This window comes from Oncorhynchus keta, chromosome 5 (genome assembly GCF_023373465.1).
Source record: "Oncorhynchus keta strain PuntledgeMale-10-30-2019 chromosome 5, Oket_V2, whole genome shotgun sequence".
NCBI lineage: Eukaryota > Metazoa > Chordata > Actinopteri > Salmoniformes > Salmonidae > Oncorhynchus > Oncorhynchus keta.
Window position 1 is genome coordinate 21224869 of NC_068425.1, and position 26023 is coordinate 21250891.

The following is a 26023-nucleotide window of genomic DNA, read 5'->3' on the forward strand; positions in this document are numbered from 1 at the left end:
CTCTCTCATCTTTTTAAGTGGGAGAACTTGCACAATTGGTGGCTGACTAAATAATTTTTTGCCCCGCTGTATATCGACATAACCTGAAAGGCCGCTCAGCAAGGAAGAAGCCACTGTTCCAAAACCGCCATAAAAAACACAGACTACGTTTTGCAACTGCACATGAGGACAAAGATGGTACTTTTTGGAGAAATGTCCTCTGGTCTGATGAAGAGCATCATGTTGTGGGGGTGCTTTGCTGCAGGAGGGACTGGTGCACTTCACAAAATAGATGGCATCATGAGAATAGAAAATTAGGTGGATATATTGAAGCAATATCTCAAGACATCAGTCAGGAAGTTGAAGCTTGGTCGCAAATGGGTCTTCCAAATGGACAATGACCCCAACCATACTTCCAAAGTTGTGGCAAAATGGCTTTAGGACAACAAAGTCAAGGTATTGGAGTGGCCATCACAAAGCCCTGACCTCAATCCTATAGAAAATGTGTGGGCAGAACTGAAAAAGCGTGTGTGAGCAAGGAGGCCTACAAACCTGACTCAGTTACACCAGCTCTGTCAGGAGGAATGGGCCAAAATTCACCCAACTTATTGTGGGAAGCTTGTGGAAGGCTACCTGACACGTTTGACCCAAGTTAAACATTTTAAAGGCAATGCTACCAAATACTAATTGAGTGTATGTAAACTTCTGACCCACGGGGAATGTGATGAAATAAATAAAAGCTAAAATAAATCATTCTCTCTAATATTATTCTGACATTTCACATTCTTAAAATAAGTTGGTGATCCTAACTGACATAAGACAGGGAATTTTTCCTAGGATTAAATGTCAGGAAATGTGAAAAACTGAGTTTAAATGTATTTGGCTAACTAGGTAAGACCTGGGCGGACCACCTCCTGTATTTTGGTTAGGGCACCAGGTGGTGCTAAATTAGGTAAGTAGTGGGTAGGCAGGTAAGATAGGAGAGGGGGGGCTTTGAGATTTACTTTCTTTGCTTTGGTTCCGTCCAGCCCCTTTTCCCCATATTACCGTGTAAAGGAATAAAGTCCTTGTAAACGGTACCACATTCTGCCTGTTGTCATTCTTACTTGCATCTACAGTCCATACCTTTTTCTCTTCACGGAGAGTTTAGTTGTAGCAGGGTGTTGCGTTCCCTCTTCATAGAGGCGTGCGTAACAGGTGCATGTAAACTTCCGACTTCAACTGTATGCCACTGCGTGTTTCCTGTCTTCCCTTGATTAACCTAGCTAGCTAGCATGTAGATTGTAGCTATAGCCAACCTAGGCTATAGGCTAGGCTTACTGCTCTCCCATCTCTCAAAACAAAGTAATCCCCAACAGAAAGTATGAATAAGTGAAATAAGTGAGCTCATGACTGCCAATTTTGATGTCAGCTTTAGAAATACCACAGACTGTATCATAATAACAAATACCTAGCTAGGAGTAGGAGCAGGACAAACATCAGGGCACTACATTGGATCTTCTATGCAGAGGCAATCAAGAGAATTGAGAAAGAATGTGATGCTAGTGTTGAACATATGGGTCATGGATGCATCACAGCCATTAATGAACATTTGTCAATCAAGAGAACCGGACACACTGTGTGTGATAAAAGGGGATTTTGTGGCATTCATTGCAACTGTTATAAATGGTAAGGCTCAAGTGTTAAAGAAATCAAAGAAATTGGACATCATTGTGGCTGCGGCAGAAAGGTTTCTAGGCCTGAAAGTATTCACAGTGGAAGACCTAAGGGGTAAGGACGACTGAAGAAGAAACACCCTCCCAGACTCGTGAGACTGGATTAGGGTCAGATTTGACTTTGTGATTTTAATAGAAGACGCAGCGTTATTTTGTATATAAATGTTTTTGTTAGTATGAATATTTTCATCCAAAACATTTTTCACTTTTTGAGGATATTTTTGTTGTCATCCTGCACAGTCGGTGGCAGTAATACACCTTTTCTTGGTTGTAGTCTACCAATAAATCCTAAAGAAGAAGAAGGATCAGTCTCTGGGGCCTTTTCTCCATTAGATTTGTTCAACTCCATCCTCTCTCCTCCGTCCTCTCTGGCCTCCTTTTGAAAAAGGTCAAAGGTAATCGAGGAGAGGAGGAGAGGGAAAGTGGACGATAATGCGCTTCTATGACAAGAGACTCTCCTTCTCTAATCACGCGTCATCAGGCAAATTATGTTTACATGGTGAAAGAAATCCCAAAATAAATGTATAAAGTGATAATTGTTTTTTAAATTGAGCTAATTGAGAAAGACATTTATAGATAAAAATAAGTAGCATATTGTTTTTTAAATGTTAGCATGCTTTTCTCCTTTGAGAAAACAATAGCTGATTCGAAGGGGGTGTGGCAGAATTAAAACCTCTTCTGCAAAAGACTCAGCAAGGATACACTTGTGCTTCCTCACCCAAAGGAGGCTGTCAGGGAGGGGAGAACCATCTTCTGTTAACCTTTCTGACGAATTGACACACACCTCGACCTTTTTCTCACGGCGGAAAGGACGGAGGAGAGAGGATGGAGGACAGACTTTTGCCCATATGAGAAAAGGCCTGAGACAAGTTTTGGTCCTTAATATCCGTGATCCTTGGGACCCCATAGAGGTCATCAGGTTGTATTCCTAAAAAACTGAAAATAGTTACCTCTGTTTATTATTAGGGGGGAAACAGTGTTTTGGGATAAATGCTCAAAATCAGGTCTCAGGTTAACACGGGCTTAGGAGATGTTATACGTTTTGTCCTATGAGATAATATGACTCAGTTAACATGACCTTTGAATTATGAAGCATTTGTGTGCTTTATGTGCTTGTTTTGATTACATAAACACTTCAAAGTTCACAAAAATCTGGACCTTTTCTTTCTAAAATGATCTGCCGAAATTTTTGCAACCCCCATTACTAGCCTGTTCAACCTCTCTTTCGTGTCATCTGAGATTCCCAAAGATTGGAAAGCAGCTGCGGTCATCCCCCTCTTCAAAGCGGGGAACACTCTTGACCCAAACTGCTACAGACCTATATCTATCCTACCCTGCCTTTCTAAAGTCTTCGAAAGCCAAGTCAACAAACAGATTACCGACCATTTTGAATCCCACCGCACCTTCTCCGCTATACAATCTGGATTCAGAGCTGGTCATGGGTGCACCTCTGCCCCGCTCAAGGTCCTAAATGATATCTTAACCGCCATCGATAAGAAACAATACTGTGCAGCCGTATTTATTGACCTGGCCAAGGCTTGAGACTGTCAATCACCACATCCTCATCGGCAGACTCGACAGCCTTGGTTTCTCAAATGATTGCCTCGCCTGGTTCACCAACTACTTTTCTGATAGAGTTTGGTGTGTCAAATCGGAGGGCCTGTTGTCCGGGCCTCTGGCAGTCTCTATGGGGGTACCACAGGGTTCAACTCTTGGTCCGACTCTCTGCTCTGTATACATGATGTTGCTCTTGCTGCTGGTGAGTCTCTGATCCACCTCTACGCAGACGACACCATTCTGTATACTTCTGGCCCTTCTTTGGAAACTGTGTTAACAACCCCCCAGACGTACTTCAATGCTATACAACTCTCCTTCCGTGGCCTCCTTCTGTGCTCTTAAATACAAGTAAAACTAAATGCATGCTCTTCAACCAATCGCTGCCTGCACCTGCCCGCCCGTCCAGCATCACTACTCTGGAAGGTTCTGACTTAGAATACAAATACCTAGGTGTTAGACTGTAAACTCTCCTTCCAGACTCACATCAAACATCTCCAATTCAAAGTTAAATCTAGAATTAGCTTCCTATATCGCAAACAGAGCATCCTTCACTCATGCTGCCAAACATACCCTCGTAAAACTGACATCCTACCGATCCTCGACTTCAGCGATGTCATTTACAAAATAGCCTCCAATACCCTACTCAATAAATTGGATGCAGTCTATCACAGTGCCATCCACTTTGTCACCAAAGCCCCATATACTACCCACCACTGCGACCTGTACGCTCTCGTTGGCTGGCCCTCGCTTAATACTCGTCGCCAAACCCACTGGCTCCAGGTCATCTACAAGACCCTGCTAGGTAAAGTCCCCCCTTATGACAGCTTTGCACTCTTGGCATTCTCTCAACCAGCTTCACCTGGAATGCTTTTCCAACCATCTTGAAGGAGTTCCCACATATGCTGAGCACTTGTTGGCTGCATCTCAGTGCTAGAGGCGTCACAACCGATCGTGATTGGGAGTCCCATAGGGTGGTGCACAATTGGCGCAGCGTCATCCGGGTTAGGGTTTGGCCGGTAGACAGTCATTGTAAATAAGAATTTGTTCTTAACTGACTTGCCTAGTAAAATAAAATAAATAGATATCAATAATATTCATGCAATTACAGAATACAGATAATCTTATACATGAATCATGTCCTCTAGGAGGATATCTATCTATGCTATTGTGTAGAACCATATTAAAGTCTCCCCCAAATATCAGCTTTGCAGAAGGAAAATGATCTAGGGGTGAATTTGCATTCTCTTTTATATCTTCCGATAGTTTTTAACTTGCATTTCTTGAGTTATAACCAGAAATATTACAAATTAAGAACTGTTTTCCAGCAGTTTCAATTACAAAAAATACCCAGTGACTTCATGTATGAGTCTTAGTTGTTAATACAACAACAACAAAAAATGCCCATGCTGAAGATATCTACAGTATATCAGTCCACTAATACAGGACTAGTAAAAGCCCAGTGCACTACCTTTGTGAAAACATTTGAACTAATTGTATTTGAGTGTTTACCAGCATTTGTAATTTGAGTCTGATAATTATCTGTACAAAACAGTTAATATGATAATACTTGTGGAATATAAAAATATTTGCTTGATATATGTTTTCCAGTTTCTTGATATACTTTGCAAATGCAATTGATTTCTATGTGAAAACTGAAATGGTCTATTCATTCCTTTTCAATTTTAGTAGGCATTCTTATCCTGGGCAACTTACAGTGGTGAGTGCTGTCACGATTGTTATAAGGAGTGGACCAAGATGCAGCGTGGTACATTTCCATCCTTTTATTTAGAAGAAAACTTAAAGCACAAAAACAATAACGCGAATAAATCAAACGTGACGTGACGCTACATGCAGTGCAGAAAGTATCCAGACTGGGAACTGTCGCCGGAAGCTCCGGACTGGGAACCGTCGCCGGAAGCTCCGGACTGGGAACCGTCGCCGGAAGCTCCGGACTGGGAACCGTCGCCGGAAGCTCCGGACTGGGAACCGTCGCCGGAAGCTCCGGACTGGGAACCGTCGCCGGAAGCTCCGGACTGGGAACCGTCGCCGGAAGCTCCGGACTGGGAACCGTCGCCGGAAGCTCCGGACTGGGAACCGTCGCCGGAAGCTCCGGACTGGGAACCGTCGCCGGAAGCTCCGGACTGGGAACCGTCGCCGGAAGCTCCGGACTGGGAACCGTCGCCGGAAGCTCCGGACTGGGAACCGTCGCCGGAAGCTCCGGACTGGGAACCATCGCAGGAAGCTCCGGACTGGGAACTATCGCAGGAAGCTCCGGACTGGGAACCATCGCAGGAAGCTCCGGACTGGGAACTGTCGCCGGAGGAGGCGCACTGGAGGCCTGATGCGTGGGACTGGTACAGGTGGCACCGGGCTGATGACACGCACCTCAGGGCGAGTGCTGGGAGGAGGCACAGGACGTACTGGACTGTGGAGGCGCACTGGAGGCCTGATGCATGGGACCGGTACAGGTGGCACCGGGCCGATGACACGCACCTCAGGGTGAGTGCGGGGAGGAGGCACAGGATATACTGGACTGTGGAGGCGCACTGGAGGCCTGATGCGTGGGACTGGTACAGGTGGCACCGGGCTGATGACACGCACCTCAGGGCGAGTGCAGGGAAGAGGCACAGGACACACTGGGCTGTAAAGGCACACCGGAGACACAGCAGGCTGGCGCATGACATACTGGACCGTGGAGGCGCAGTGGAGGACTGGAGCGTAGAGCTGGAACAACGCTTCCTGGCTGGATGCTCACTTTAGCCCGGCAAGTGCGGGGCGCTGGCACAGGACGCACTGGGCTGTGAAGGCGCACTGGCGACACAGTGCGTGGACCCGGCGCAGGATATCCTGGACCGAGGGGGCGCACTGGAGTCCAGGAGCACGGAGCTGGCACAACCCGTCCTGGCTGGTGCTCACTTTCGCACGGCAAGTACGAGGAGCTGGCACAGAACGCACCGGGCTGTGGATACGCACTGGAGACACATTGTGTATCTCCGCAAAACATGGTCCCACGCTCCTCACCAGACAACAAACCATCCACTCTACCTCATCACTCCCCTCAACTATCTCACAACACTCCTCCCTCAGTCTATCCCAATATTCCTCTTCCCTCTCAGACTCGCCCCTCAGCTTCGCCGACCAACCCGTGTGCCTCCCCAAAAATGTTGGGGGAGCCTCTCGGGCTTCCGTCGTGGTCTTGAACTTCGGAGTTGCCATTGATCCTCCTGTGTCTGCTTCCATGGAAGACTTTCGTCTCCTGCCATTATCTCCTCCAAGTCCAGGATGTCTTCTCCTCCTGGCCACGCTGCTTGGTCCGTTTGTGGTGGGGCCTTCTGTCAAGATTGTTATAAGGAGTGGACCGAGATGCTGTGTGGTATGTTTCCATCCTTTTATTTAGAAGAAAAACTTAAAGCACAAAAACAATAAAGTGAATAAACGAAACGTGACGCTACATGCAGTGCAGAAAGCAACTCCACACAAACAGAGTCAAGATCCCACAAATACAATTGGGAAATGGCTACCTAAATATGATCGCCAATCAGAGACAACGATAAACATCTGCCTCTGATTGGGAACCATATCAGGCCAACATAGATTTACAATTCCCCTAGATAACCCACCCTGACCCAACCAACATAGAGAATAAACAGCTCTCTATGGTCAGGGCGTGACAAGTCCATACATTTTCATACTTTTCCCCCATGGGTATCGAACCCACAAATCTAGCATTGTAAGTGCCATGCTCTACCAACTGAGCCACATCATCACATCAACCCACTTGATGTCTCAATGTACTCAATTACTGTATTGTGCATTGTTTTTCTTCATGATGATGGAAAGTCTTCAATTACAAACCTAGATGACCAGCCATACAATTAATTAATGCATATTTACATTGTGGTTTGTAAGGATGGTAAATTACTACTGCACAAAAAGTGGATATTTTGTTTCTATATTTCCAGAAGGCCTTTGACACTGTAGGCTATACGTATTTTTTTTATACCCTCCACAAAATTTGGAGATTTCTTTATTAAATCAATCAGAACCTATACAATGGAAGTAATAGCTCTCTAAAACTTGTCAATGGCACATCACCTAAATTTGAAGTCAACAAAAGAGTGAGGCAAGGTTGCCCAATAGTCCATTCCTCTACCTCTTGATAGCTCCATTTTTACAGTTGAAGTTTACATACACCTTAGCCAAATACAATTAAACTCAGTTTTTCACAATTCCTGACATTTAATCCTAGTAAAAATTCCCTGTCTTAGGTCAGTTAGGATCACCACTTAATTTTAAGAATGTGAAATGTCAGAATAATATTAGAGAGAATGATTTATTTCAGCTTTTATTTCTTTCATCACGTTCCCCGTGGATCAGAAGTTTACATAAACTCAATTAGTATTGTAAGTACTGTAAGTCACCTGAAAAGAGTCTTTCCACAGAGTGCCATGAAAAGAGACTTTCCACAGAGTTTCTAAACCTAGAAGCGCAACAACGCGAGACTTCCGGGAACGTCTGCGAAACAGACCAGCCCAAGGTTTGGAGTTTGAGAAGTCATTGAGAGAAGTGCATTTAAAAAAAAAATGTTCTCGAAATCTAAAGGCACAACTTACAGTTAAAAATCTGTCGTTCTGCCCCTGAACAAGCTAGTTGACCCACTGTTCATAGGCCGTCATTGTAAATAAGAATGTTCTTAACTGACTTGCCTAGTTAAATAAAGGTTAAATAAAATAAAAAATGATACATGCCATTGATTTGACGGCTTGGACATGGTGTTCGTCATAATAAGAACGTGACATCTTTGACCGGGTTCTGTAGCATCCGGTATGTATCATATGACCAGAGGAAGCTTCGAGGCAAATCTGTCTCCCTCCAGTAGGTGGCGTTTTTATTGCCCACCAATGAGTGTCGAATTTGGCCAACCTAAAATGAATGGCTTAGTGGATCCATAAGGTTTATTTGACCGAATAGAGGTTTCGTAATGCTTAAGTTGTTACGAGTGTACTGATATAAGTAACATGACATCGCGGCAAAAATCACTTTATATAGGCGTTTTCTCGAAATAGCTATGCATATTCATGACGAATCTAGTTTATGCCGCATTCACAACAGCTGGGAACTCGGAAAATACGAGGTCAAATCATGACGTCAGTGATCTTCAGATCGGAGCTCAAGAAAGCGGGCCGAGTTCAAATTCAGAGTTGGATGACCGTTTCCCAGTCGTAATTCGTAATTTTTCTTTTTTTAAATGCAAGTTATTTTGAACGCACGGGAAGTCAGAGATTTACGAGTTCCCAGTTGTTTTGAACGCGGCAGTTGCATATCTCTCCATTTAATACAGGCTTTTGAAGTCAACTACAGTCATCGAATATTAAAAATATGATTACAATAATCACATGTATCCACCAATGCAAAGAAATATTCCGCTAGACAGCCCACAGTGCCGCTTTGTGGACATCGACTCAATCGTTAGGGCGGAGAGACCTGTATCTTGTTAGTATATCCAGAATCTTTGATATGACTCACGGTGGCGTTCCGAATTTTGTCGTCTCGTGACCTAGTAAATACTAGATAAAGTCATAAACCCCTCAAATTGTTATTTAAAAAAAAATGTTACTTGAACCTTAACCACAATGCTAACCATGTAACTTTAAATTAAGACCAAAAACACATGTTTTGTTTTCATACATTTTTACGATATATTCATTACGACAATTCTGTTGCAAAACATTTCTTTAACGGAAGCAAACGGAACGAAACGGGGGAGGAACCTACCTTGATTTGTCCAATAGAAACTCTCGTTTTGCAACTGTTTAGTGCACACAGTCATTGAATGTGCATGAGATAGAAGAATGCACATATAAAGTTTATTGGCGGAGGATGTTTATTTTCTGCCCGAGTTATTTATTATTGTCATTTTTTTGTCTTGTTGGCTTGAAATTTCGCTTTCTGGTTTAATTACACTGAAAAAGATTCACTGAACGCAGGTGCGTGTTGTTTACATCTTACTTTGACTTTGCAAGTGCTTGAAAACAATATCTAGAGATGATAAACGTAACTAGATAACCAGTTCAACGTTCATACTAAATCTAGTTACAGTGCACATTATGGTACTAGCTACAGTAACGTTAACGTTAGACAGGAGAATGTGTCTAGACAGTGCTAGCTACTTACTGCTGTAGCTCAGTTAGGGCATGTTGTTTAGCTAGCTATCGTTAGGTAACTAACGTTAGCTAGCGTAGTTAACGTTATCTAGTGAGTGCAATACATTTATGTCACATAGCAGCAGATATAAGGGCCTTAGCCAACTACTCAAGACTGCATCACTAGTGTGATGGCATGGAATAGTTATCAGTGCTATCTGCTTTCTCACAAGGTGTTCTGTATTTTTCCTGACGGCTGTCAGGAAGCTACAGTCAACCAGATTTGTATAAAAGCGGTATCTATGAAAGTGAAACATTATGTGATTGGTAGGACACCGTTTTGTGAATAATTTGATTTAGGATTTGCCATTACTGTATCTCCCAGGTTGTGATCTCCAGTATTGTTGCCCATCATGGCAGGAGGCATCACAGAGACCGGGGAGCTCTACTCCCCTTATGTGAGTATCACTATTAGACCCTGCAGTGTTATGCTCATTCTCCTAACTGTTTCATGTCAGGTATTTGTGGTGCATTACTTTTTATTTTACAATATTTTTGTAAAATGTCACTCCAAAAAAATGTCACTCCATATACGAACTTATACATACGAACAACAACTTCCAGACACACACTAAAAATGACTACATCTCATCTGCCCAGACCCGCATGCTCACACCCCCATCCTTAGTGCCGGTGTTATTGTTTGCCATAGTGCCTGTATTATTGTTTGCCACTTGGCCTGAAATTGTATCAATTTGTTTTTCTCTGTTGCCCATGCCTTTTAAACATTGACATAAATAATTAGATTTAAAAAATGATTGGTGTATTGATTTGATTTTCAAGTCTTCAGAGAAAGTTTTTTGAAGATGAGTGATGAGAAGAGAATTGTCCAGCCCATTGGGTGTCTCACTACCTCCCCCATGTCATGTCTTGAAATATGCAGACAGAAGGATTAAAATCAAGTTTACATTGTAATACTTATGACAATCAACTTTCTAGCTCTGCCCACAACTTCCAGATTTTATATAATTCCCAGAAAGCATGGATTATTGAGTCATTATTAGTTTTACACTTAAGACATGACTCTGCCATTGTGCTGTAGAATTTGTGAATTTATTATTGTGTATATAGTACACTGTTCAAAAAAAGAAAGGCAACACTTAAACAACACAATGTAACTCCAAGTCAATCACACTTCTGTGAAATCAAACTGTCCACTTAGGGAGCAACACTGATTGACAATAAATTTCACATGCTGTTGTGCAAATGGAATAGACAACAGGTGGAAATTATAGGCAATTAGCAAGACACCCCCAATAAAGGAGTGGTTCTGCAGGTGGTGACCACAGAGCACTTCTCAGTTCCTATGCTTCCTGGCTGATGTTTTGGTCACTTTTGAATGCTAGCGGTGCTTTCACTCTAGTAGTAGCATGAGACTGAGTCTACAACCCCCACAAGTGGCTCAGGTAGTGCAGCTCATCCAGGATGGCACATCAATGTGAGCTGTGGCAAGAAGGTTTGCTGTGTTTGTCAGCGTAGTGTCCAGAGCATGGAGGCGCTACCAGGAGACAGGCCAGTACATCAGGAGATGTGGAGGAGGCCATGGAGGGCAACAACCCAGCAGCAGGACCGCTACCTCTGCCATTGTGCAAGGAGGAGCAGGAGGAGCACTGCCAGAGCCCTGCAAAATGACCTCCAGCAGGCCACAAATGTGCATGTGTCTGCTCAAACGGTCAGAAACAGACTCCATGAGGGTGGTATGAGGGCCCAACGTCCACAGGTGGGGGTTGTGCTTACAGCCCAACACCGTGCAGGATGTTTGGCATTTGCCAGAGAACACCAAGATTGGCAAATTCGCCACTGGCGCCCTGTGCTCTTCACAGATGAAAGCAGGTTCACACTGAGCACATGTGACAGAATCTGGAGACGCCGTGGAGAACGTTCTGCTGCCTGCAACATCCTCCAGCATGACCGGTTTGGCGGTGGGTCAGTCATGGTGTGGGGTGGCATTTCCTTGGGAAACCGCACAGCACTCCATGTGCTCGCCAGAGGTAGCCTGAATGCCATTAGGTACCGAGATGAGATCCTCAGACCCCTTGTGTGACCATATGCTGGTGCGGTTGGCCCTGGGTTCCTCCTAATGCAAGACAATGCTTAACCTCATGTGGCTGGAGTGTGTCAGCAGTTCCTGCAAGAGGAAGGCGTTGATGCTATGCACTGGCCCGCCCGTTCCCCAGACCTGAATCCAATTGAGCACATCTGGGACATCATGTCTCGCTCCATCCACCAATGCCACGTTGCACCACAGACTGTCCAGGAGTTGGCGGATGCTTTAGTCCAGTTCTGGGAGGAGATCCCTCAGGAGACCATCCACCACCTCATCAGGAGCATGCCCAGGTGTTGTAGGGAGGTCATACAGGCACGTGGAGGCCACACACACTACTGAGCCTCATTTTGACTTGTTTTAAGGACATTACATCAAAGTTGGATCAGCCTGTAGTGTGGTTTTCCACTTTAATTTTGAGTGTGACTCCAAATCCAGACCTCCATGGGTTGATAAATTTGATTTCCATTGATAATTTTTGTGTGATTTTGTTGTCAGCACATTCAACTATGTAAAGAAGAAGGTTTTTAATAAGAATATTTCATTCATTCAGATCTAGGATGTGTTATTTTAGTGTTCCCTTTATTTTTTTGAGCAGTGTATATTCTATATATTAGTTTATACCGGATGAAGTGTAAATGTTAGTTAATTGTAATGTCGTTAGTTATACTCCAACTTTCCCTCCATCTTGTTCCAACATCAGTTATTTCTTACATCTTTGTTCCAATAGCTTTTTTCCCGAAGAGACTGTCAGTTGGATGTGGTCTATGCCAGGTTTTTATATCTTCCCTATCATATGAACATCATTTTCTTACTCAAATAAGATTCCCTCAAGGCTGCTCTGATGTCAAAGATTTCAAATCAACATTTTGTGATGTGTAACTTTTAAGTGTGCTGTAATTTCTGAAGAGAGGTTGACAAATGTATAATGGATAGCAAATGCTGAAAAATGATCTAGGCTAAATTAGTTCAAGTTACCTGCATGAATTCAAAGTCCACACAATATGTGACAAAATGATTTAAAATAGTGATGTGCACCTACTCTCGTATAGATTACATTTTGATCCCTAAAATGTTAATGAATTCTGCCGCTTGTATAATCGGACCCATAGCACTTTCAGATTACGCCTTTGTCCTCCTCCGCTTTGACCTCTGTAAATCATCCCGAGATCAAAGAGCTGGAAATTCAACACTTCCATGTTATCAAATGAAGCATTCCATACATTGGTCACTACATGGATAGACAACTACACACAAGACAAAGACTCTCCTGTTTCTCCGGCCAATTGTGAGACGCTGCCGAAGCCACCCTAAGAGGTCATCTGATTGTATATGATTCCTCAGAGAAAAAAGCAATGGAAGTACACAGGTTAGAGCTTGAGACGGAACTGGAAGTACATAAACAATCTCCAGACAGCGCCTCCTGGATTCAACTTAAAGCAGCTAAAGCAAAACCAAACTTGGACTATACTCTGAGCGATATTGCATACTAGAGGTCGATTGATTAATCGGAATGGTCGATTGATTAATCGGAATGGCCTAATAATCAGAAATCGGTATTTTTGGACACGGATTTAGCCTATTTAAAAAAATATATTTTTAATTATTATTATTCATTTTTTTACAACTTTTTATTTAATCTTTGTCCTGCGTTGCATATAATCTGACTGAGCATACAAGCATACAAGTATCTGACTGAGCGGTTTTAGGCAGCAGCAGGCTGCTTGTAAGCATTCATTAAAACCGCACTTTTGTGCGTTTTGCCAGCAGTTCTTCGTTGTGCGTCAAGCATTGCGCTGTTTTTGACTTCAAGCCTATCAACTCCCGAGATGAGGCTGGTATAACCGATGTGAAATGGCTAGCTAGTTAGCGGGGTGCACGCTAATAGCGTTTCAAACGTCACTCGCTCTGAGACTTGGGAGTGGTTGTTCCCCTTGCTCTGCATGGGTAACGCTGCTTCGAGGGTGGCTGTTGTCTTTGACAATTTTTAGGGCCTTCCTCTGACACCACCTGGTATAGAGGTCCTAGATAGCAGGAAGCATGGCCCCAGTGATGTACTGGGCCGTGAGCACTACCATCTGTAGTGCCTTGCAGTCGGAGGCCGAGCAGTTGCCATACCAGGCAGTGATGCAACCAGTTGCTCTCAATGGTGCAGCTGTAGAACTTTGAGGATCTGAGGACTCGTGCCAAATCTTTTCAGTCTCCTGAGGGTAGTGGTTTTGTCATGCCCTCTTCACGACTGTCTTGGTGTGCTTGGACCATGTTAGTTTGTTGGTGATGTGGATGCAAGGAACTTGAAGCTCTCAACCTGCTCCACTACAGCCCCGTTGATGAGAAGGTTGGTGTGCTCGGTCCTCCTTTTCCTGTAGTCCACAATCATCTCCTTTGTCTTGATCACATTGAGGGAGAGGTTGTTGTCCTTACGTTACACGGTCAGGTTTCTGAACTCCTCCCTATAGGCTGTCTCATCTTTGTCGGTGATCAGGCCTACCACTGGTGTGTCATCGGCAACTTAATGATGGTGTTGGAGTCGTGCCTGGCTGTGCAGTCATGAGTGAACAGGGACAGGAGGGGACTGAGCACGCACCCTTGAGGGGCCCCCGTGTTGAGGATCAGCGTGGCGGATGTGTTGTTACCTAATATTACCACCTGGGGGCGGCCCGTCAGGAAGTCCAGGATCCAGTTGCAGAGGGTGGTGTTTAGTCCCAGGGTCCTTAGCTTAGTGATGAGCTTTGAGGACACTATGGTGTTGAACGCTGAGCTGTAGTCAATGAATAGCATTCTCACATAAGTGTTCCTTTTGTCCAGGTGTGAAAGGGCAGTGTGGAGTGCAATAGAGATTGCATCATCTGTTGGGGAGGTATGCAAATTGGAATGGGTCTAGGGTTTCTGGGATAATGGTGTTGATGTGAGCCATGACCAGCCTTTCAAAGCACTTCATGGCTGCAGACCTGAGGTGCTACGGGTTGGTAGTCATTTAGGCAGGTTACCTTGGTGTTCTTGGGCACAGGGACTATTGTAGTCTGCTTGAAACATGTTGGTATTACAGACTCAGACAGGGAGAGGTTGAAAATGTCAGTGAAGACACTTGCCAGCTGGTCAGCGCATGCTCGGAGTACACATCCTGGTAATCCGTATGGCCCTGCGGCCTTGTGAATGTTGACCTGTTTAAAGGTCTTTCTCGCATCGGCTGTGAAGAGCGTGATCACACAGTCGTCCGGAACAGCTGATGCTCTCATGCATATTTCAGTGTTCCTTGCCTCGAAGTGAGCATGGAAGTAATTTAGCTCGTCTGGTAGGTTCATGTCACTGGGCAGCTCGGCTGTGCTTCCCATTTTAGTCTGTAATAGTTTGCAAGCCCTGCCACATCTGATAAGCGTCAGAGCCGGTGTAGTACGATTTGATCTTAGTCCTGTATTGATGCTTTGCCTGTTTGATGGTTCGTCGGGGGGCATAGTGGGATTGCTTATAAGCTTCCAGGTTAGAGTCCCGCTCCTTGAAAGCAGAAGCTCTACACATAGCTCAGTGCGGATGTTGCCTGTAATCCATGGCTTCTGATTGGGGTATGTACGTACAGTCACTGTGGGGACGATGTCATTGATGCACTTATTGATAAAGCCAGTGACTGATGTGGTGTACTCCTCAATCTCATCGGAAGAATCCCACAACATATTCCAGTCTGTGCTAGCAAAACAGTCCTGTAGTTTAGCATGTACTTCATCTGACCACTTTTTTATAGACTGAGTCACTGGTGCTTCCTGCTTTTATTTTTGCTTGTAAGCAGGAATCAGGAGGATAGAATTATGGTCGGATTTGCCAATTGAAGGGCAAGGGAGAGCTTTGTACGTGTATCTGTGTGTGGATTAAAGGTGGTCTAGAGTTTTTCTTCTCTCTGGTTTCACATTTACCATGCTGGTAGAAATTAGGTAAAGCTGATTTAAGTTTATCTGCATTAATTTCCCCGGCTACTAGGAGTGCCACCTCTGGGTGAGCATTTTCCTGTTTGCTTATTGCGGTATACAGCTCATTGAGTGCTGTCTTAGTGCCAGCATCGGTCTGTGGTGATATGTAGACAGCTACAAAAAAATACAGATAGTGTGGTCTACAGCTTATCATGAGATACTCTACCTCAGGCAATCAAAATCTAGAGACTTCCTTAGATATCGTGCTCCAGCTTTTGTTTACAAATATACATAGACCGTCACCCCTTGTCTTTACCAGAGGCTTCTGTTTTATCCTGCCGATACAGTGTATAACCCACCAGCTGAATGTTATTCATGTCGTCGTTCGTCCACGACTCGGTGAAACATAAGATATTAGTTTTTAATGTCCCATTAGTAGGATATACGTGCTTTTAGTTCATCCAATTAATTATCCAGCAATTGTATGTTGGCCAATAGGAGGCAGATTAGCCACTATTCGGCAGATCCTCACAAGGCACCCCGATCTCCTTCCGTGATACCTCTTCCGTCTCTTTCTCCTGCAAATGACGGGGATGACGGCCTGTTTGGGTGTCTGTAGTAAATCCCTCTCGTCCGACTCATTAAAGAAAAATTTGTCATCCAATTCAAGGTGAGTAATCACTGTTCTGATGTCCAGAAGCTCTTTTTTGATCATACGAGACAGGAGCAGCAACATTATGTACAATTGTACTACTGGTCTTCCCAAATCAGCAACATGTTAACATGGATCACAAACAGACAAGACTCAATGTGGATTCAGATAGAGGCCCAATCCTGTGGTTAATTTCCCCTAATCTCAATTATATTCATTAATGTCTTTAGTGATGTGGGGAACATACCCAAAACCTTTGATTTACAATACCTTGGCATTTCCTCCCAGATATGCTCTCACTTGCCTATAGTAAACAACCCAGACTCGCCAAAAGCCCAGAGTGATGCCAACTTTCATCTTTGACATACTCTCAGTATCAGGAGCTATTCAGACCTGTTTCATCAGAACGCAACTACACTGAAATCCTTTCAAGAGCTCTGCAGGGAATTCGATGTGCACATTTTTTGTTGTTTATATCTTCAAATTAGACACGTCATTTCCTCATTCACTTCTAACGGGAGGTTTAGAGCTCTTCTCAATTAAGTTGAGACCCTTCTTGCTACAGCACAATCCATCAAAGGCAAAATCTCCAATATCTATAAATTCCTTTACGAGAGTGTGGGTTCCTCCTTACTCTTAAAATAATCTGGGAAAAGGACCTTTGTCTGATTATCAGTGATGAGTTGTGAGCGGAGGTTTGCGACAGGATATGCTGCTCCTCTACTAATACAAAAATGAAAGTATATAATTACACATTTTTGTTCAAATTGTATTACACCCAAGTGAGACTCCATAGAATGAATACAGACAGTTTTCCTTATTGTAAAATATGTACCTCTGAAAGTAGAACTTATATGCATGTATTTTGGAGTTGTAGAGAGATCTGGTCATCTATACATGTACAGTTTGATATGACCTTGTGTCTCTATCTTCTTAATGTTCAGCAGGACTTTGTTCTTGATCCAGACAGAGAGAATTTGTTTAAGACTTTCACATACTTTGCTATAAAATGTGTTCTCCTGCTGGGGGATTCTAATTCCTCCACCTGCATTTTAAAATGTGGCCTGACCAGATTGTTGACTTTCTTCCTCTTGAAAAGCTTACTTACGACCTCCGCAAGAGACATCCCAGGAATGATAAACTCTGGTCTCCACTACTCAACTACATTTCAAACTGGACAGAGTGAATGGGGTGATTTAAGGAAATGTGTGTGTGTGTAAATACAGGAAGTGTAAGTTGCTCTAAAGCTAATTCTTTACTTGTTGTCTCCGCGAAAGGTGGAAATGTCTAACATGATCACTGATAGTGCTGCTGCAAATATGTTTGTTATTTTATTTTATTCTATCATTTGTCTGCCACATCTGTGAATATGGAATGTGTTTTGTTTGTTGATTTGAAAAACAAGAACTTAATACATCTTTAAATTATACAATTGTGATGTAGAGCAGAAATGTTGCGGGGAGCATGTGCGGTGGTTACTCATCTAGTCAGGACACTGAAAAGAGGAAGAAGGAATGCTTAGGCACTGAAAAAGGCTACCACTGATGAACTTTGATGACCCAAACCATAAATTCTGTTTAGCAATGCGTTATTGTGAGGCCTGTCTAGGTATGTCACAAGTTTCTGCAGGGACTGATATCAGCATGGTTGTGTCTGCTTCAGCTGTTTTAAGGCAAGTTGTCTTGTGGTTAAAGTGCCCTTTCTAGATGAAATATTAACGGACTGAAGGAAATGGATAAGGATAAGGGCTTTTTTGTGATCTGACCTTCTGTTTACTGGTCTACCTATATGTCACGTTGTCAGCCCTACGTCTACTGCTAGATGGGACTGTAATAGTCCACAGCTGAGGACAGTGTTTGAATAATATCAAGATAATGTCTTCAGTTGACCAGTGCGTTGCAACTTGGCAATGTTCGGTCAACATGTTTTTCTTTACACCCGTGCTAAACTGTCGCATGATTTCCAGGGTTCAAACTTCACTCCCTTGACCAGAGTGTGGTCTTACGTTAAGTGAAGGGAGGATAATGTCCAGTAAACAGGAGCGTCCAGACGTACTGGCCTCTTGTGGACCCCCAAGACAACAACACCCTCTAATATTCTGTGTCTTTGCAGGTGGGCTTGGTGTACATGTTTAATTTGATCGTGGGCACGGGGGCACTGACGATGCCCAAGGCCTTTGCCCAAGCAGGTTGGGCGGTCAGCCTGGCGCTCATCTCCTTCCTGGCGTTTATGAGGCGAGTTCCTCGTAGGCTCACTGCCTTTCCATTCATTTCCACAACTGTTGCCTTACATCCACTTCCCCAGCTCTCACTTTAGTTTAAGCACACCATAGCACAAGAGGAATTGACCATATTTAATCCTTTTCTTCCACACCTAAGTGTAGAGTTATTGCCCTCCCTATCAAATGGGATGCCACTGATGAGGCGTGTCAGTAATCTAGCAGGGAACAACCAGAGCAGGAGGAGTTGCAGATGAGTTGATGCAGCGTGTCAGTCAGCAGGAGGAAGTTGATGATGCAGGATGTGTTTCATTAGGGTAGTATGTGAGGAAAAAGGGGAGACAGTGGACACACAGAGATGCAGATCAGAGGCCAGTACTTTAGCTTTCTGATGTGGATTTAAACATACACTGAGCCTTTTAACAGTTTCATCTTTTTATATTGCTTTGTTTTTAGATAGTTGAGATCTAAAGATCCTATTTTGTCACCAAGGATAGTGTGCAGTTAGGCAAGGTTACAGACTACAACAAATACAACACAATGATATTCTATGACAGTTGTTGGGAATGGGTCATAAAATTCTACGTTTGTATAAAATTGTTATGCTCTGTATATAATATGTGTAGACTCTTCAGGGCTAGTTTTTGTCATCTGAATATATTTTTCTGAACCCACTTTGTTTAATTTTCGTCAGTTACATGACCACTACGTTTGTGATCGAGGCCATGGCAGCGGCCAACGCTCAGCTGCGCTGGAAGAGGAGGGAGCAGGAAGAGGTGAGTTAGCACATATAAATAACCAACAGGTGGAAGTAATGAAGAAAGAGTGATAGTCGACACTCATACATACTGTCTTTTCCAGTGATCCCTACTCATCAAGTGAAGGCCCAGATTCGCTAGTTCACTACCCCTTAAACCTCAACACCTTTATGTGAAGAATAACCTCAAGGCGGTCAATAGACCATTAAAGAATAATATGGGGAATGGAGCGCTTGCCACTCCCACAAATGTGTGATTAAACAAGCCCTGTAGTGTCCTCTACTGACTCACTGGGGGGGCAGTTTAGTTTTTAATCATTGTTACTTTAGTCATTTTAAATAGTAAGGGAAAGTCTTCTCGTGCAGAGATTGATGGAGCTGGTGGAGTTCATTTTCTTTTTTTACAGAAAAGCAGCAAGTCATTTTGCCTAATGCCCAAGGTTTCCGCTGGAGGAGTTATGAGCGTAAGGACAATGGGTCTGGCTTTGACAGAGCCCCAAACCCCATGGCCTTGATTCATGGATCACTTTGTCCTCCTCCAACATTTCCTCCCACATAATGGGAAGAAGGGAGGCACAGAGTGGGAATGTTTACCCTTGAACATTCTTTATTTCTTTCCGCTCGAATGAAGCACATAAAAAAAATTAAGCCGTTCCTTTAAAGTGATATACTGGCCGACATTTTCTGAGAAAGTCCCATAAAAGTGTATTAGTTTGAATTTGGGGGGGGGGGGACTGACTGCATCTCTCGGATGTGACGGAGAAATAGGATAGATCTGCTCTTTTGACTCAGCCAAGGCCACATCTGTCACTTTGATGTTAGATGCTTTGTTTCTGTTGCTGGCATATTCTGTTCCAGTGAGCCACCCACTTCTTAGTCTCTCCCACACCCTGCCCAACCAGCTGTAGCTGCTCTTGTTAATTCAAATGATAATGACATCCTCAATGTCGATTGTAATTGAGCATTAATTAATATGAATCTCTAGTCAATTTGGTAGATGAAGAGTTATGGGAGGGCGTCAGATAGGCGCTCATATCTATTGTATATGAGGGGGACAGCTCCCTCATCCTCCCCAGCATATCCCAGCTGTTCCAGACAATTTCCAGATGCTGCTCCCCTCCACGTTACATGTCCAGCAAATAAAACACAGTGTTAATAGGTTGTAAACTGACTGTTGGCACTGAGCATTAGGACTTGTAGATTAGGAGTGAAGTCAGTGTTGGGTGGAGGTAGGCTGGTTATCCTCTTTCCATCACCCTCATCTTCAGGTCCAAGACAACGACTCCACTTCTGATTATTCGGATGATGATGTCCGGGGACGATCAGAGCCAGAGACGAGGCCCATTTTGTCAGTCCGTGAGTATAGTGTTCCCCTCATCCCTCCTGAAGACTAGACACACTGCTAAGGTTGTGTTAAGAATGTGTTGAAAATAAGGTACACTACATGGCCAAAAGTATGTGGACATCTGCTCGAACATCTCATTCCAAAATCATGGGCATTAATATGAGTTTGGTCCCCCCTTTGCTGCTATAATACCCTCCACTCTTTTGGGAAGGATTTACACTAGATGTTGGAACATTGTTACAGGGACTTGCTTCCATTCAGCCATGAGCATTAGTGAGGTCGGGCACAGATGTTGGGAGATTAATTGGAATGACTGAGTAAGGCCTAATCTCAAAGTTGTTTGATGGGGTTGAGGTCAGGGCTCTGTACAGACCAGTCAAGTTCTAACACACCGATCCCGACAAACCATTTCTGTATGGACCTTGCTTTGTGCATTTGGGGGCATTGTCCTGCTGAAACAGGATTGGGCCTTCCCCAAACTGTTGCCGCAAAGTTGGAAGCACAGAATCGTCTAGAATTTTATTGTATGCTGTAGCGTCAATATTTCCCTTCACTGGAACTAAGGGGCCTAGACTATTGAACCATGAAAAACATCCCCAGACCATTATTTCTCCTCCACCATACTTTACAGTTGGCACTATGCATTTGGGCAGGTAGCGTTCTCCTGGCATCCGCCAAATCCAGATTTGTCTGTTGGACTGCCAGATGGTGAAGTGTGATTGATTCATCACTCCAGAGAATGCGTTTCCACTGCTCCAGAGTCCAATGTCGGCAAGCTTTACACCACTCCAGCCGACGCTTGGCATTGCGCATGGTGATGTTAGGCTTGTGTGCGGCTGCTCGACCATGGAAACCCATTTCATGAAGCTCCCAACGAACAGCTAACATTAAAATGGACACCCTTCAAATTAAGGGATTTGACACAAAGCTCGATTTTTAGAAGAGCTCAGTACGAGCCATTCTAGTGCCAATGTTTGTCTATGGCGACTGCATGAATATGTGCTCAATTTTAGACACCTGTTAGCATGGCTGAAATAGCCAAATCCACTAATTTGATGGGTGTCCACATATGTCTGGCCATGTAGTGTATATGTGAAAACATTGAGTCTTGTGGAGAATTCAGAATTCTCTTTTTTGTCATCCCTCCTTTTTGAAGGTCTCAATTCTTAAGCATATGTTGATTATGACATAATCAGATCAATCATAAATTGTATGTATCCTCCATGTCATTGGTTAATGTCAATGTTTTATAGAAGGAAGGAATGACTCGGATTGGAATGACTCACCACTGCGTTCTCATGTCTATGCATTATCACAGAGCGAACAGGAGGACACGTTGATCACTTTGACATTGTGGAGAGGGTAGAGATGGGTCAAATGGCCTCCATGTTCTTCAACAAAGGTAAGAGCCTATCCTCATTCAGTACTTTGAGGGGATAGGATGAACCCACACTCCGTTATTGAATGAAGTGCTGCTGATGCCGCTATGTGCAGGGCATGGTAAAACCTGTCCTCCTTGTCTAACAACTATCTGGAGTCTTGAAGGTTGTGGGATAATTTGGGGAAAGTTTCTTAACCTTTAAATGGGAATCATTGTTAGATTCCAAATGTGAGGCTGTTAGCTCTCTAATGGGGTGTAATTGTACACTTGTGTGTACAAAACATTAAGAACAACTTCCAACTTTTGCCCTACAAGGTGTGGAAAGCATTCCACAGGGATGCTGGCCCATGTTGACTCCAATGCTTCCCACAGTTGTGTCCAGTTGGCTGGTAGTATATCTCTACTAGATCTCTACTAGTAGCATCGTTCCATCTCATCCCACAGATGCTGAATTGGATTGAGATCTGGTGACTGGGTAGGCCACTGCAGTAAGCTGAATTCACTGTCATGTTCGTGGAACCATTCCTGGACAATCCTAACCTTGTGCCATTGGGTATTATCCTGATAATAAAAAATACAATTTCAGATGGATACACTGCTGCCATGAAGGGATGCACCTGACTGGCAATAATGTTCAGATATCTTGTGGCATTCAAATGTTCCTCCATTTTTATCAAGGGGCCCAATGTATGCCATGAAAACACACCCCACACCATTATACTACCACAACCACCACCAGCTTGCAATGCACACAGCATGATGGATGCATGTACTCGTGGTTTTCTCCATTCCCTAGTCCTCCCATCACCAAGAACCGGGGTTCTTCAGATCAGGCAATGTTTTTCCAATTTTCCAGTTTCCATTGTTTTTGCTCCTTAACCCACTGCAATTGCAGTTTCTTGTTTTTTGCTGAAAGAAGTGGAACTCTGTAAGGTGGTTGGCTGCCATACCCCATTTGTGTCAAGGTACGACTAGTTGTGCATTATTTTATGGGTCTTTGGGCACCAATGTTGTACTGGACTATCAGTTGACTTAACTGTAGCCCATCTGTTGGGCTGCACAATTTGTCAGCCTCCTTTGTTCTCTTTCATCAATGACCCGTTTTCGACCACTGGCCTGCTATTGGCTGGATGTCGTTTGGGTGGTGGATCATTCTTGATTCACACAGGAATCTGTTGAGCGTGAAAAACCCAGCAGCGTTGCAGTTCTTGATACATACCTGCTGCGCCTGGCCCCTACTACCAAACCCCATTCAAAGGCACTTCAATATTTTGTCTTGCCCATTCACCCTCTGAATGGCACACATACACAATCCATGTCTCAAATGTCTCAAGGCTTAAAAATCTTTCTTTAACCTGTCTCCTCCCCTTCATCTACACTGATTGAAGTGGATTTACAGGTGACATCAATAAGGGATCAGCTTTCAACTGGTCAGTCTATGTCATGGAAACAGCAGGTGTTCCTAATGTTTGGTACTCTCGGTGTATATGGCTAAATGGTTGTATTTCCCAGGCCATCACACTGCTGCTGTTTTAGTCTCCCCAGCTGTGTGTGGGGGCCTCCTGCAGGCTGCACCAGCGGCGGTGAACATGTTAAAGCCTCGGCAGCCTGAGTGATGAGCTAATTGAAAGCAGAATCATGTTCACCTTGAACCAGAAACAGAACAACCTTGCTGATTTACATTACTCACCTACGTCAGAGTAGACACTCCTCGGTGTGCTGGGCCCGCTCACTACCCCCTCCCCACCCTCTCCTCTGCTGGCAGGTCGGCCTGTTTCTCAAGTAGTATTAACCAGGTAGGTGACTCAACAGTCTGCAGCATACGCACCTGCAGCGCCAATAATTCAACAGCATCGCTTTTGTCATCTCTGATAAAAATGTCAAACCGTTCTGCTTCACTCTGACAGTGTCATCTGTGTGCAGATCTCTTCCTGTGTTGTGATCCGGCTCTGGCCACAAGGTGGTGCACTTGGCACACTCGCATACAAAATGATTCAGTGACTCACACAAAGCCAGGCAGGCATGCAACATGCTGTTAGAGAAGCAGTGTGTTGTTCCCTTGTGGAACACTCCGGCTGCAGTCTCTTCTTTCTCTCAGCCCTATTAAAGTTGATGTGTTAAAACACTCTTTGGTGATGACCTCTCCCTGTGCGTGTCTGGTGTGGTGTTGTCCTCGGCTGCAGGTAAGGGTGAGGAGCCACGGGGAAGTATTGATCGGTGGCAGAGATAAGAGTCCCCTCTATCTCTCTGTGTGATGTGGGAGTGCTGCCCAGTGACTCTAATCAGAAATGAATTAGATGGGCGCTGGGCCCAGCGCGCATGAGAGAGGAGTGAGAGATGCAGCTCTTTGTCTCAGCTCAATGGCGCTCCAGCATAATGGAAGTCTCGTTTATCTCTCTACCCAGATCTCCGCTGATATGAACTCTTCTTTGTTTTAATTAGTGCTGGGAGGTAATATAAGATTAGTGGTATGTCTGATCAGGGAGTTTTACTGGTGTGGTAAAGCTGTCAGGCATTAAAACCAAATCTCTTGTTTTTTTGTTGAGGGATTGGATAGTGGAGTGTTTTTGAATATGTTGTTGGAGTTAATGGACTGTCTGAGGCCTGCGTTGGGGAAGGGCAGCTCACAGCCAATCAGCTGGCCTCTTGAATCCTTACTACATCGGTCCGGGTTCTGGTTATTGATGGGACTGTTCGAACACACTGGGCACCACTGGCAGCAGAGCAAGCTTGGAATAAGGCCATAGGTATCGGTACTGACAGGAATTTTGATGGGGGCTGGTTTATCAGCGGAGCAGCGAGGAGAGTGCCTGTAGTGTTACTGTAACCTTCCTCATCCACAATTTGCAAGTTGATTAGAAGACGATTTTGGCTAATATCACAAAGGGGGGTGAACAACAGAGGCTGGTCTGTGTGCTCCTGCTCCCATCTCAGCCCACCGTCCCTTTAGGTAGTAAAGGCAGTAGACGTGATGTGTGGGGATATGGATGGTGTGCAAACAGAGGGAGAAAGTACAGGCTCTATAACATGGACCACCCTATACCCTTGACTTATGGAGACGAATACTAATCCAGTCTCCTTTATTACAGACCCCAGCTTTAATGAGTACCTAACACCGATGCATACATTTTCTGTACTTGAATGACTTTTCTTAAATGTCATACTTGTACGCTATGAGGGGTACTGACAAAAGGAAAATGGGGAGCAGCGCTGCCACTAAGAAGATAAATGGACATGTTTATGTCAGCCATCCCCCCCTCCCTCCCACCACCCCAATTACATAAGCCTCAACTAAAATAGTTTTCAAGTCTCTATTGTATATGAACATAAAGGATGCGCTTTCCTTTTCAGTGGGCCTGCTGCTATTACTGCTCAACTCTTATGATTACCCTGAGATCCAGATCAATAGCCCAAGTTTTAGCACAAAGAATACATCTCACTCAATAAAAGCCCATTGGGGTTTCAAAATCAAACCTAAGGAAAGTAATTTCTGTTGCATCCAACAAACCGTCTTTAGTTGTCAGGCTCTCGCATTCACATTCCTGCCTGATGAAGCTCCACGATAGCAGAGCGGAGCCCAGTACAGCTGTGGCTTCCAGCATGGTTGGCATTCAACAAAATGGTGGTGAATGTTGGAAGGAAGCAACTTCCTAACGTACCTCTTCTTCTGTGAACCACTCCCTCCTCCTCCAGACCCAGCTAGAGAGGCTATTAGAGCCTCTGTCAGTCTGCAACAGTGGGGTGATGGATAGTGACGTGTGTCCGTGCCGCTAGGGGACTGAGTGGAGCTCCTAGGTGAAGAGTCATTTGCAGCAGCAGCAGCAGCAGCGTGTGAGCCTCTGGCCGTGGGTAATGGGGAGGTATTAGTGACAGAGCCTGGCAGGGCAGCATCCTCTTGGTCATGCTGGGTCCTCACCTAGCTATCGCTCACTGACAGGGGCAGCACAGGCAACCCTGATTTCCCCCTATCTGAGGCAAAAGCTCTAACAGGCTTCCTTTCCATAGGGCCAGATGGAGACATGCAGGAATGGTAGAGAGTACTGTACAGTGCTAACCTCAAAGTGGGGTTGTCGGAGAGGAGGTGAAAATGGAATGTGTAGAATTGATGCAGAGAGAATCGAGTCCCCCCCCCCCCACCAACCTGTAAGATACTTTCATACTGTAATCAGTGTGCAGATCAATACTGATATAGGTACAGTATAGTGTAATCTCACACACACTGGCGTCTTCTTGAGTTATCAGTGTTTATTTTCCCCAGCCTGTGTTTAAT

The 26023-nt window shown here is 44.3% G+C and overlaps 1 protein-coding gene across 1 annotated transcript in view; it reads left to right on the top strand.

Annotated features, from left to right (window-relative positions):
• The first annotated feature begins 9045 nt into the window (after positions 1-9045).
• Positions 9046-26023, top strand: part of LOC118384710 (transmembrane protein 104-like) — a 79733-nt gene continuing 62755 nt past the window's right edge. The window contains exons 1-6 of the mRNA XM_035771450.2: positions 9046-9238; positions 9780-9852; positions 18165-18286; positions 18965-19046; positions 20296-20383; positions 21691-21774. Coding sequence (XP_035627343.1) covers positions 9808-9852; positions 18165-18286; positions 18965-19046; positions 20296-20383; positions 21691-21774 — 421 coding nt within the window. The 5' untranslated portion in view covers positions 9046-9238; positions 9780-9807. The remainder of the gene's footprint in view (positions 9239-9779; positions 9853-18164; positions 18287-18964; positions 19047-20295; positions 20384-21690; positions 21775-26023) is intronic.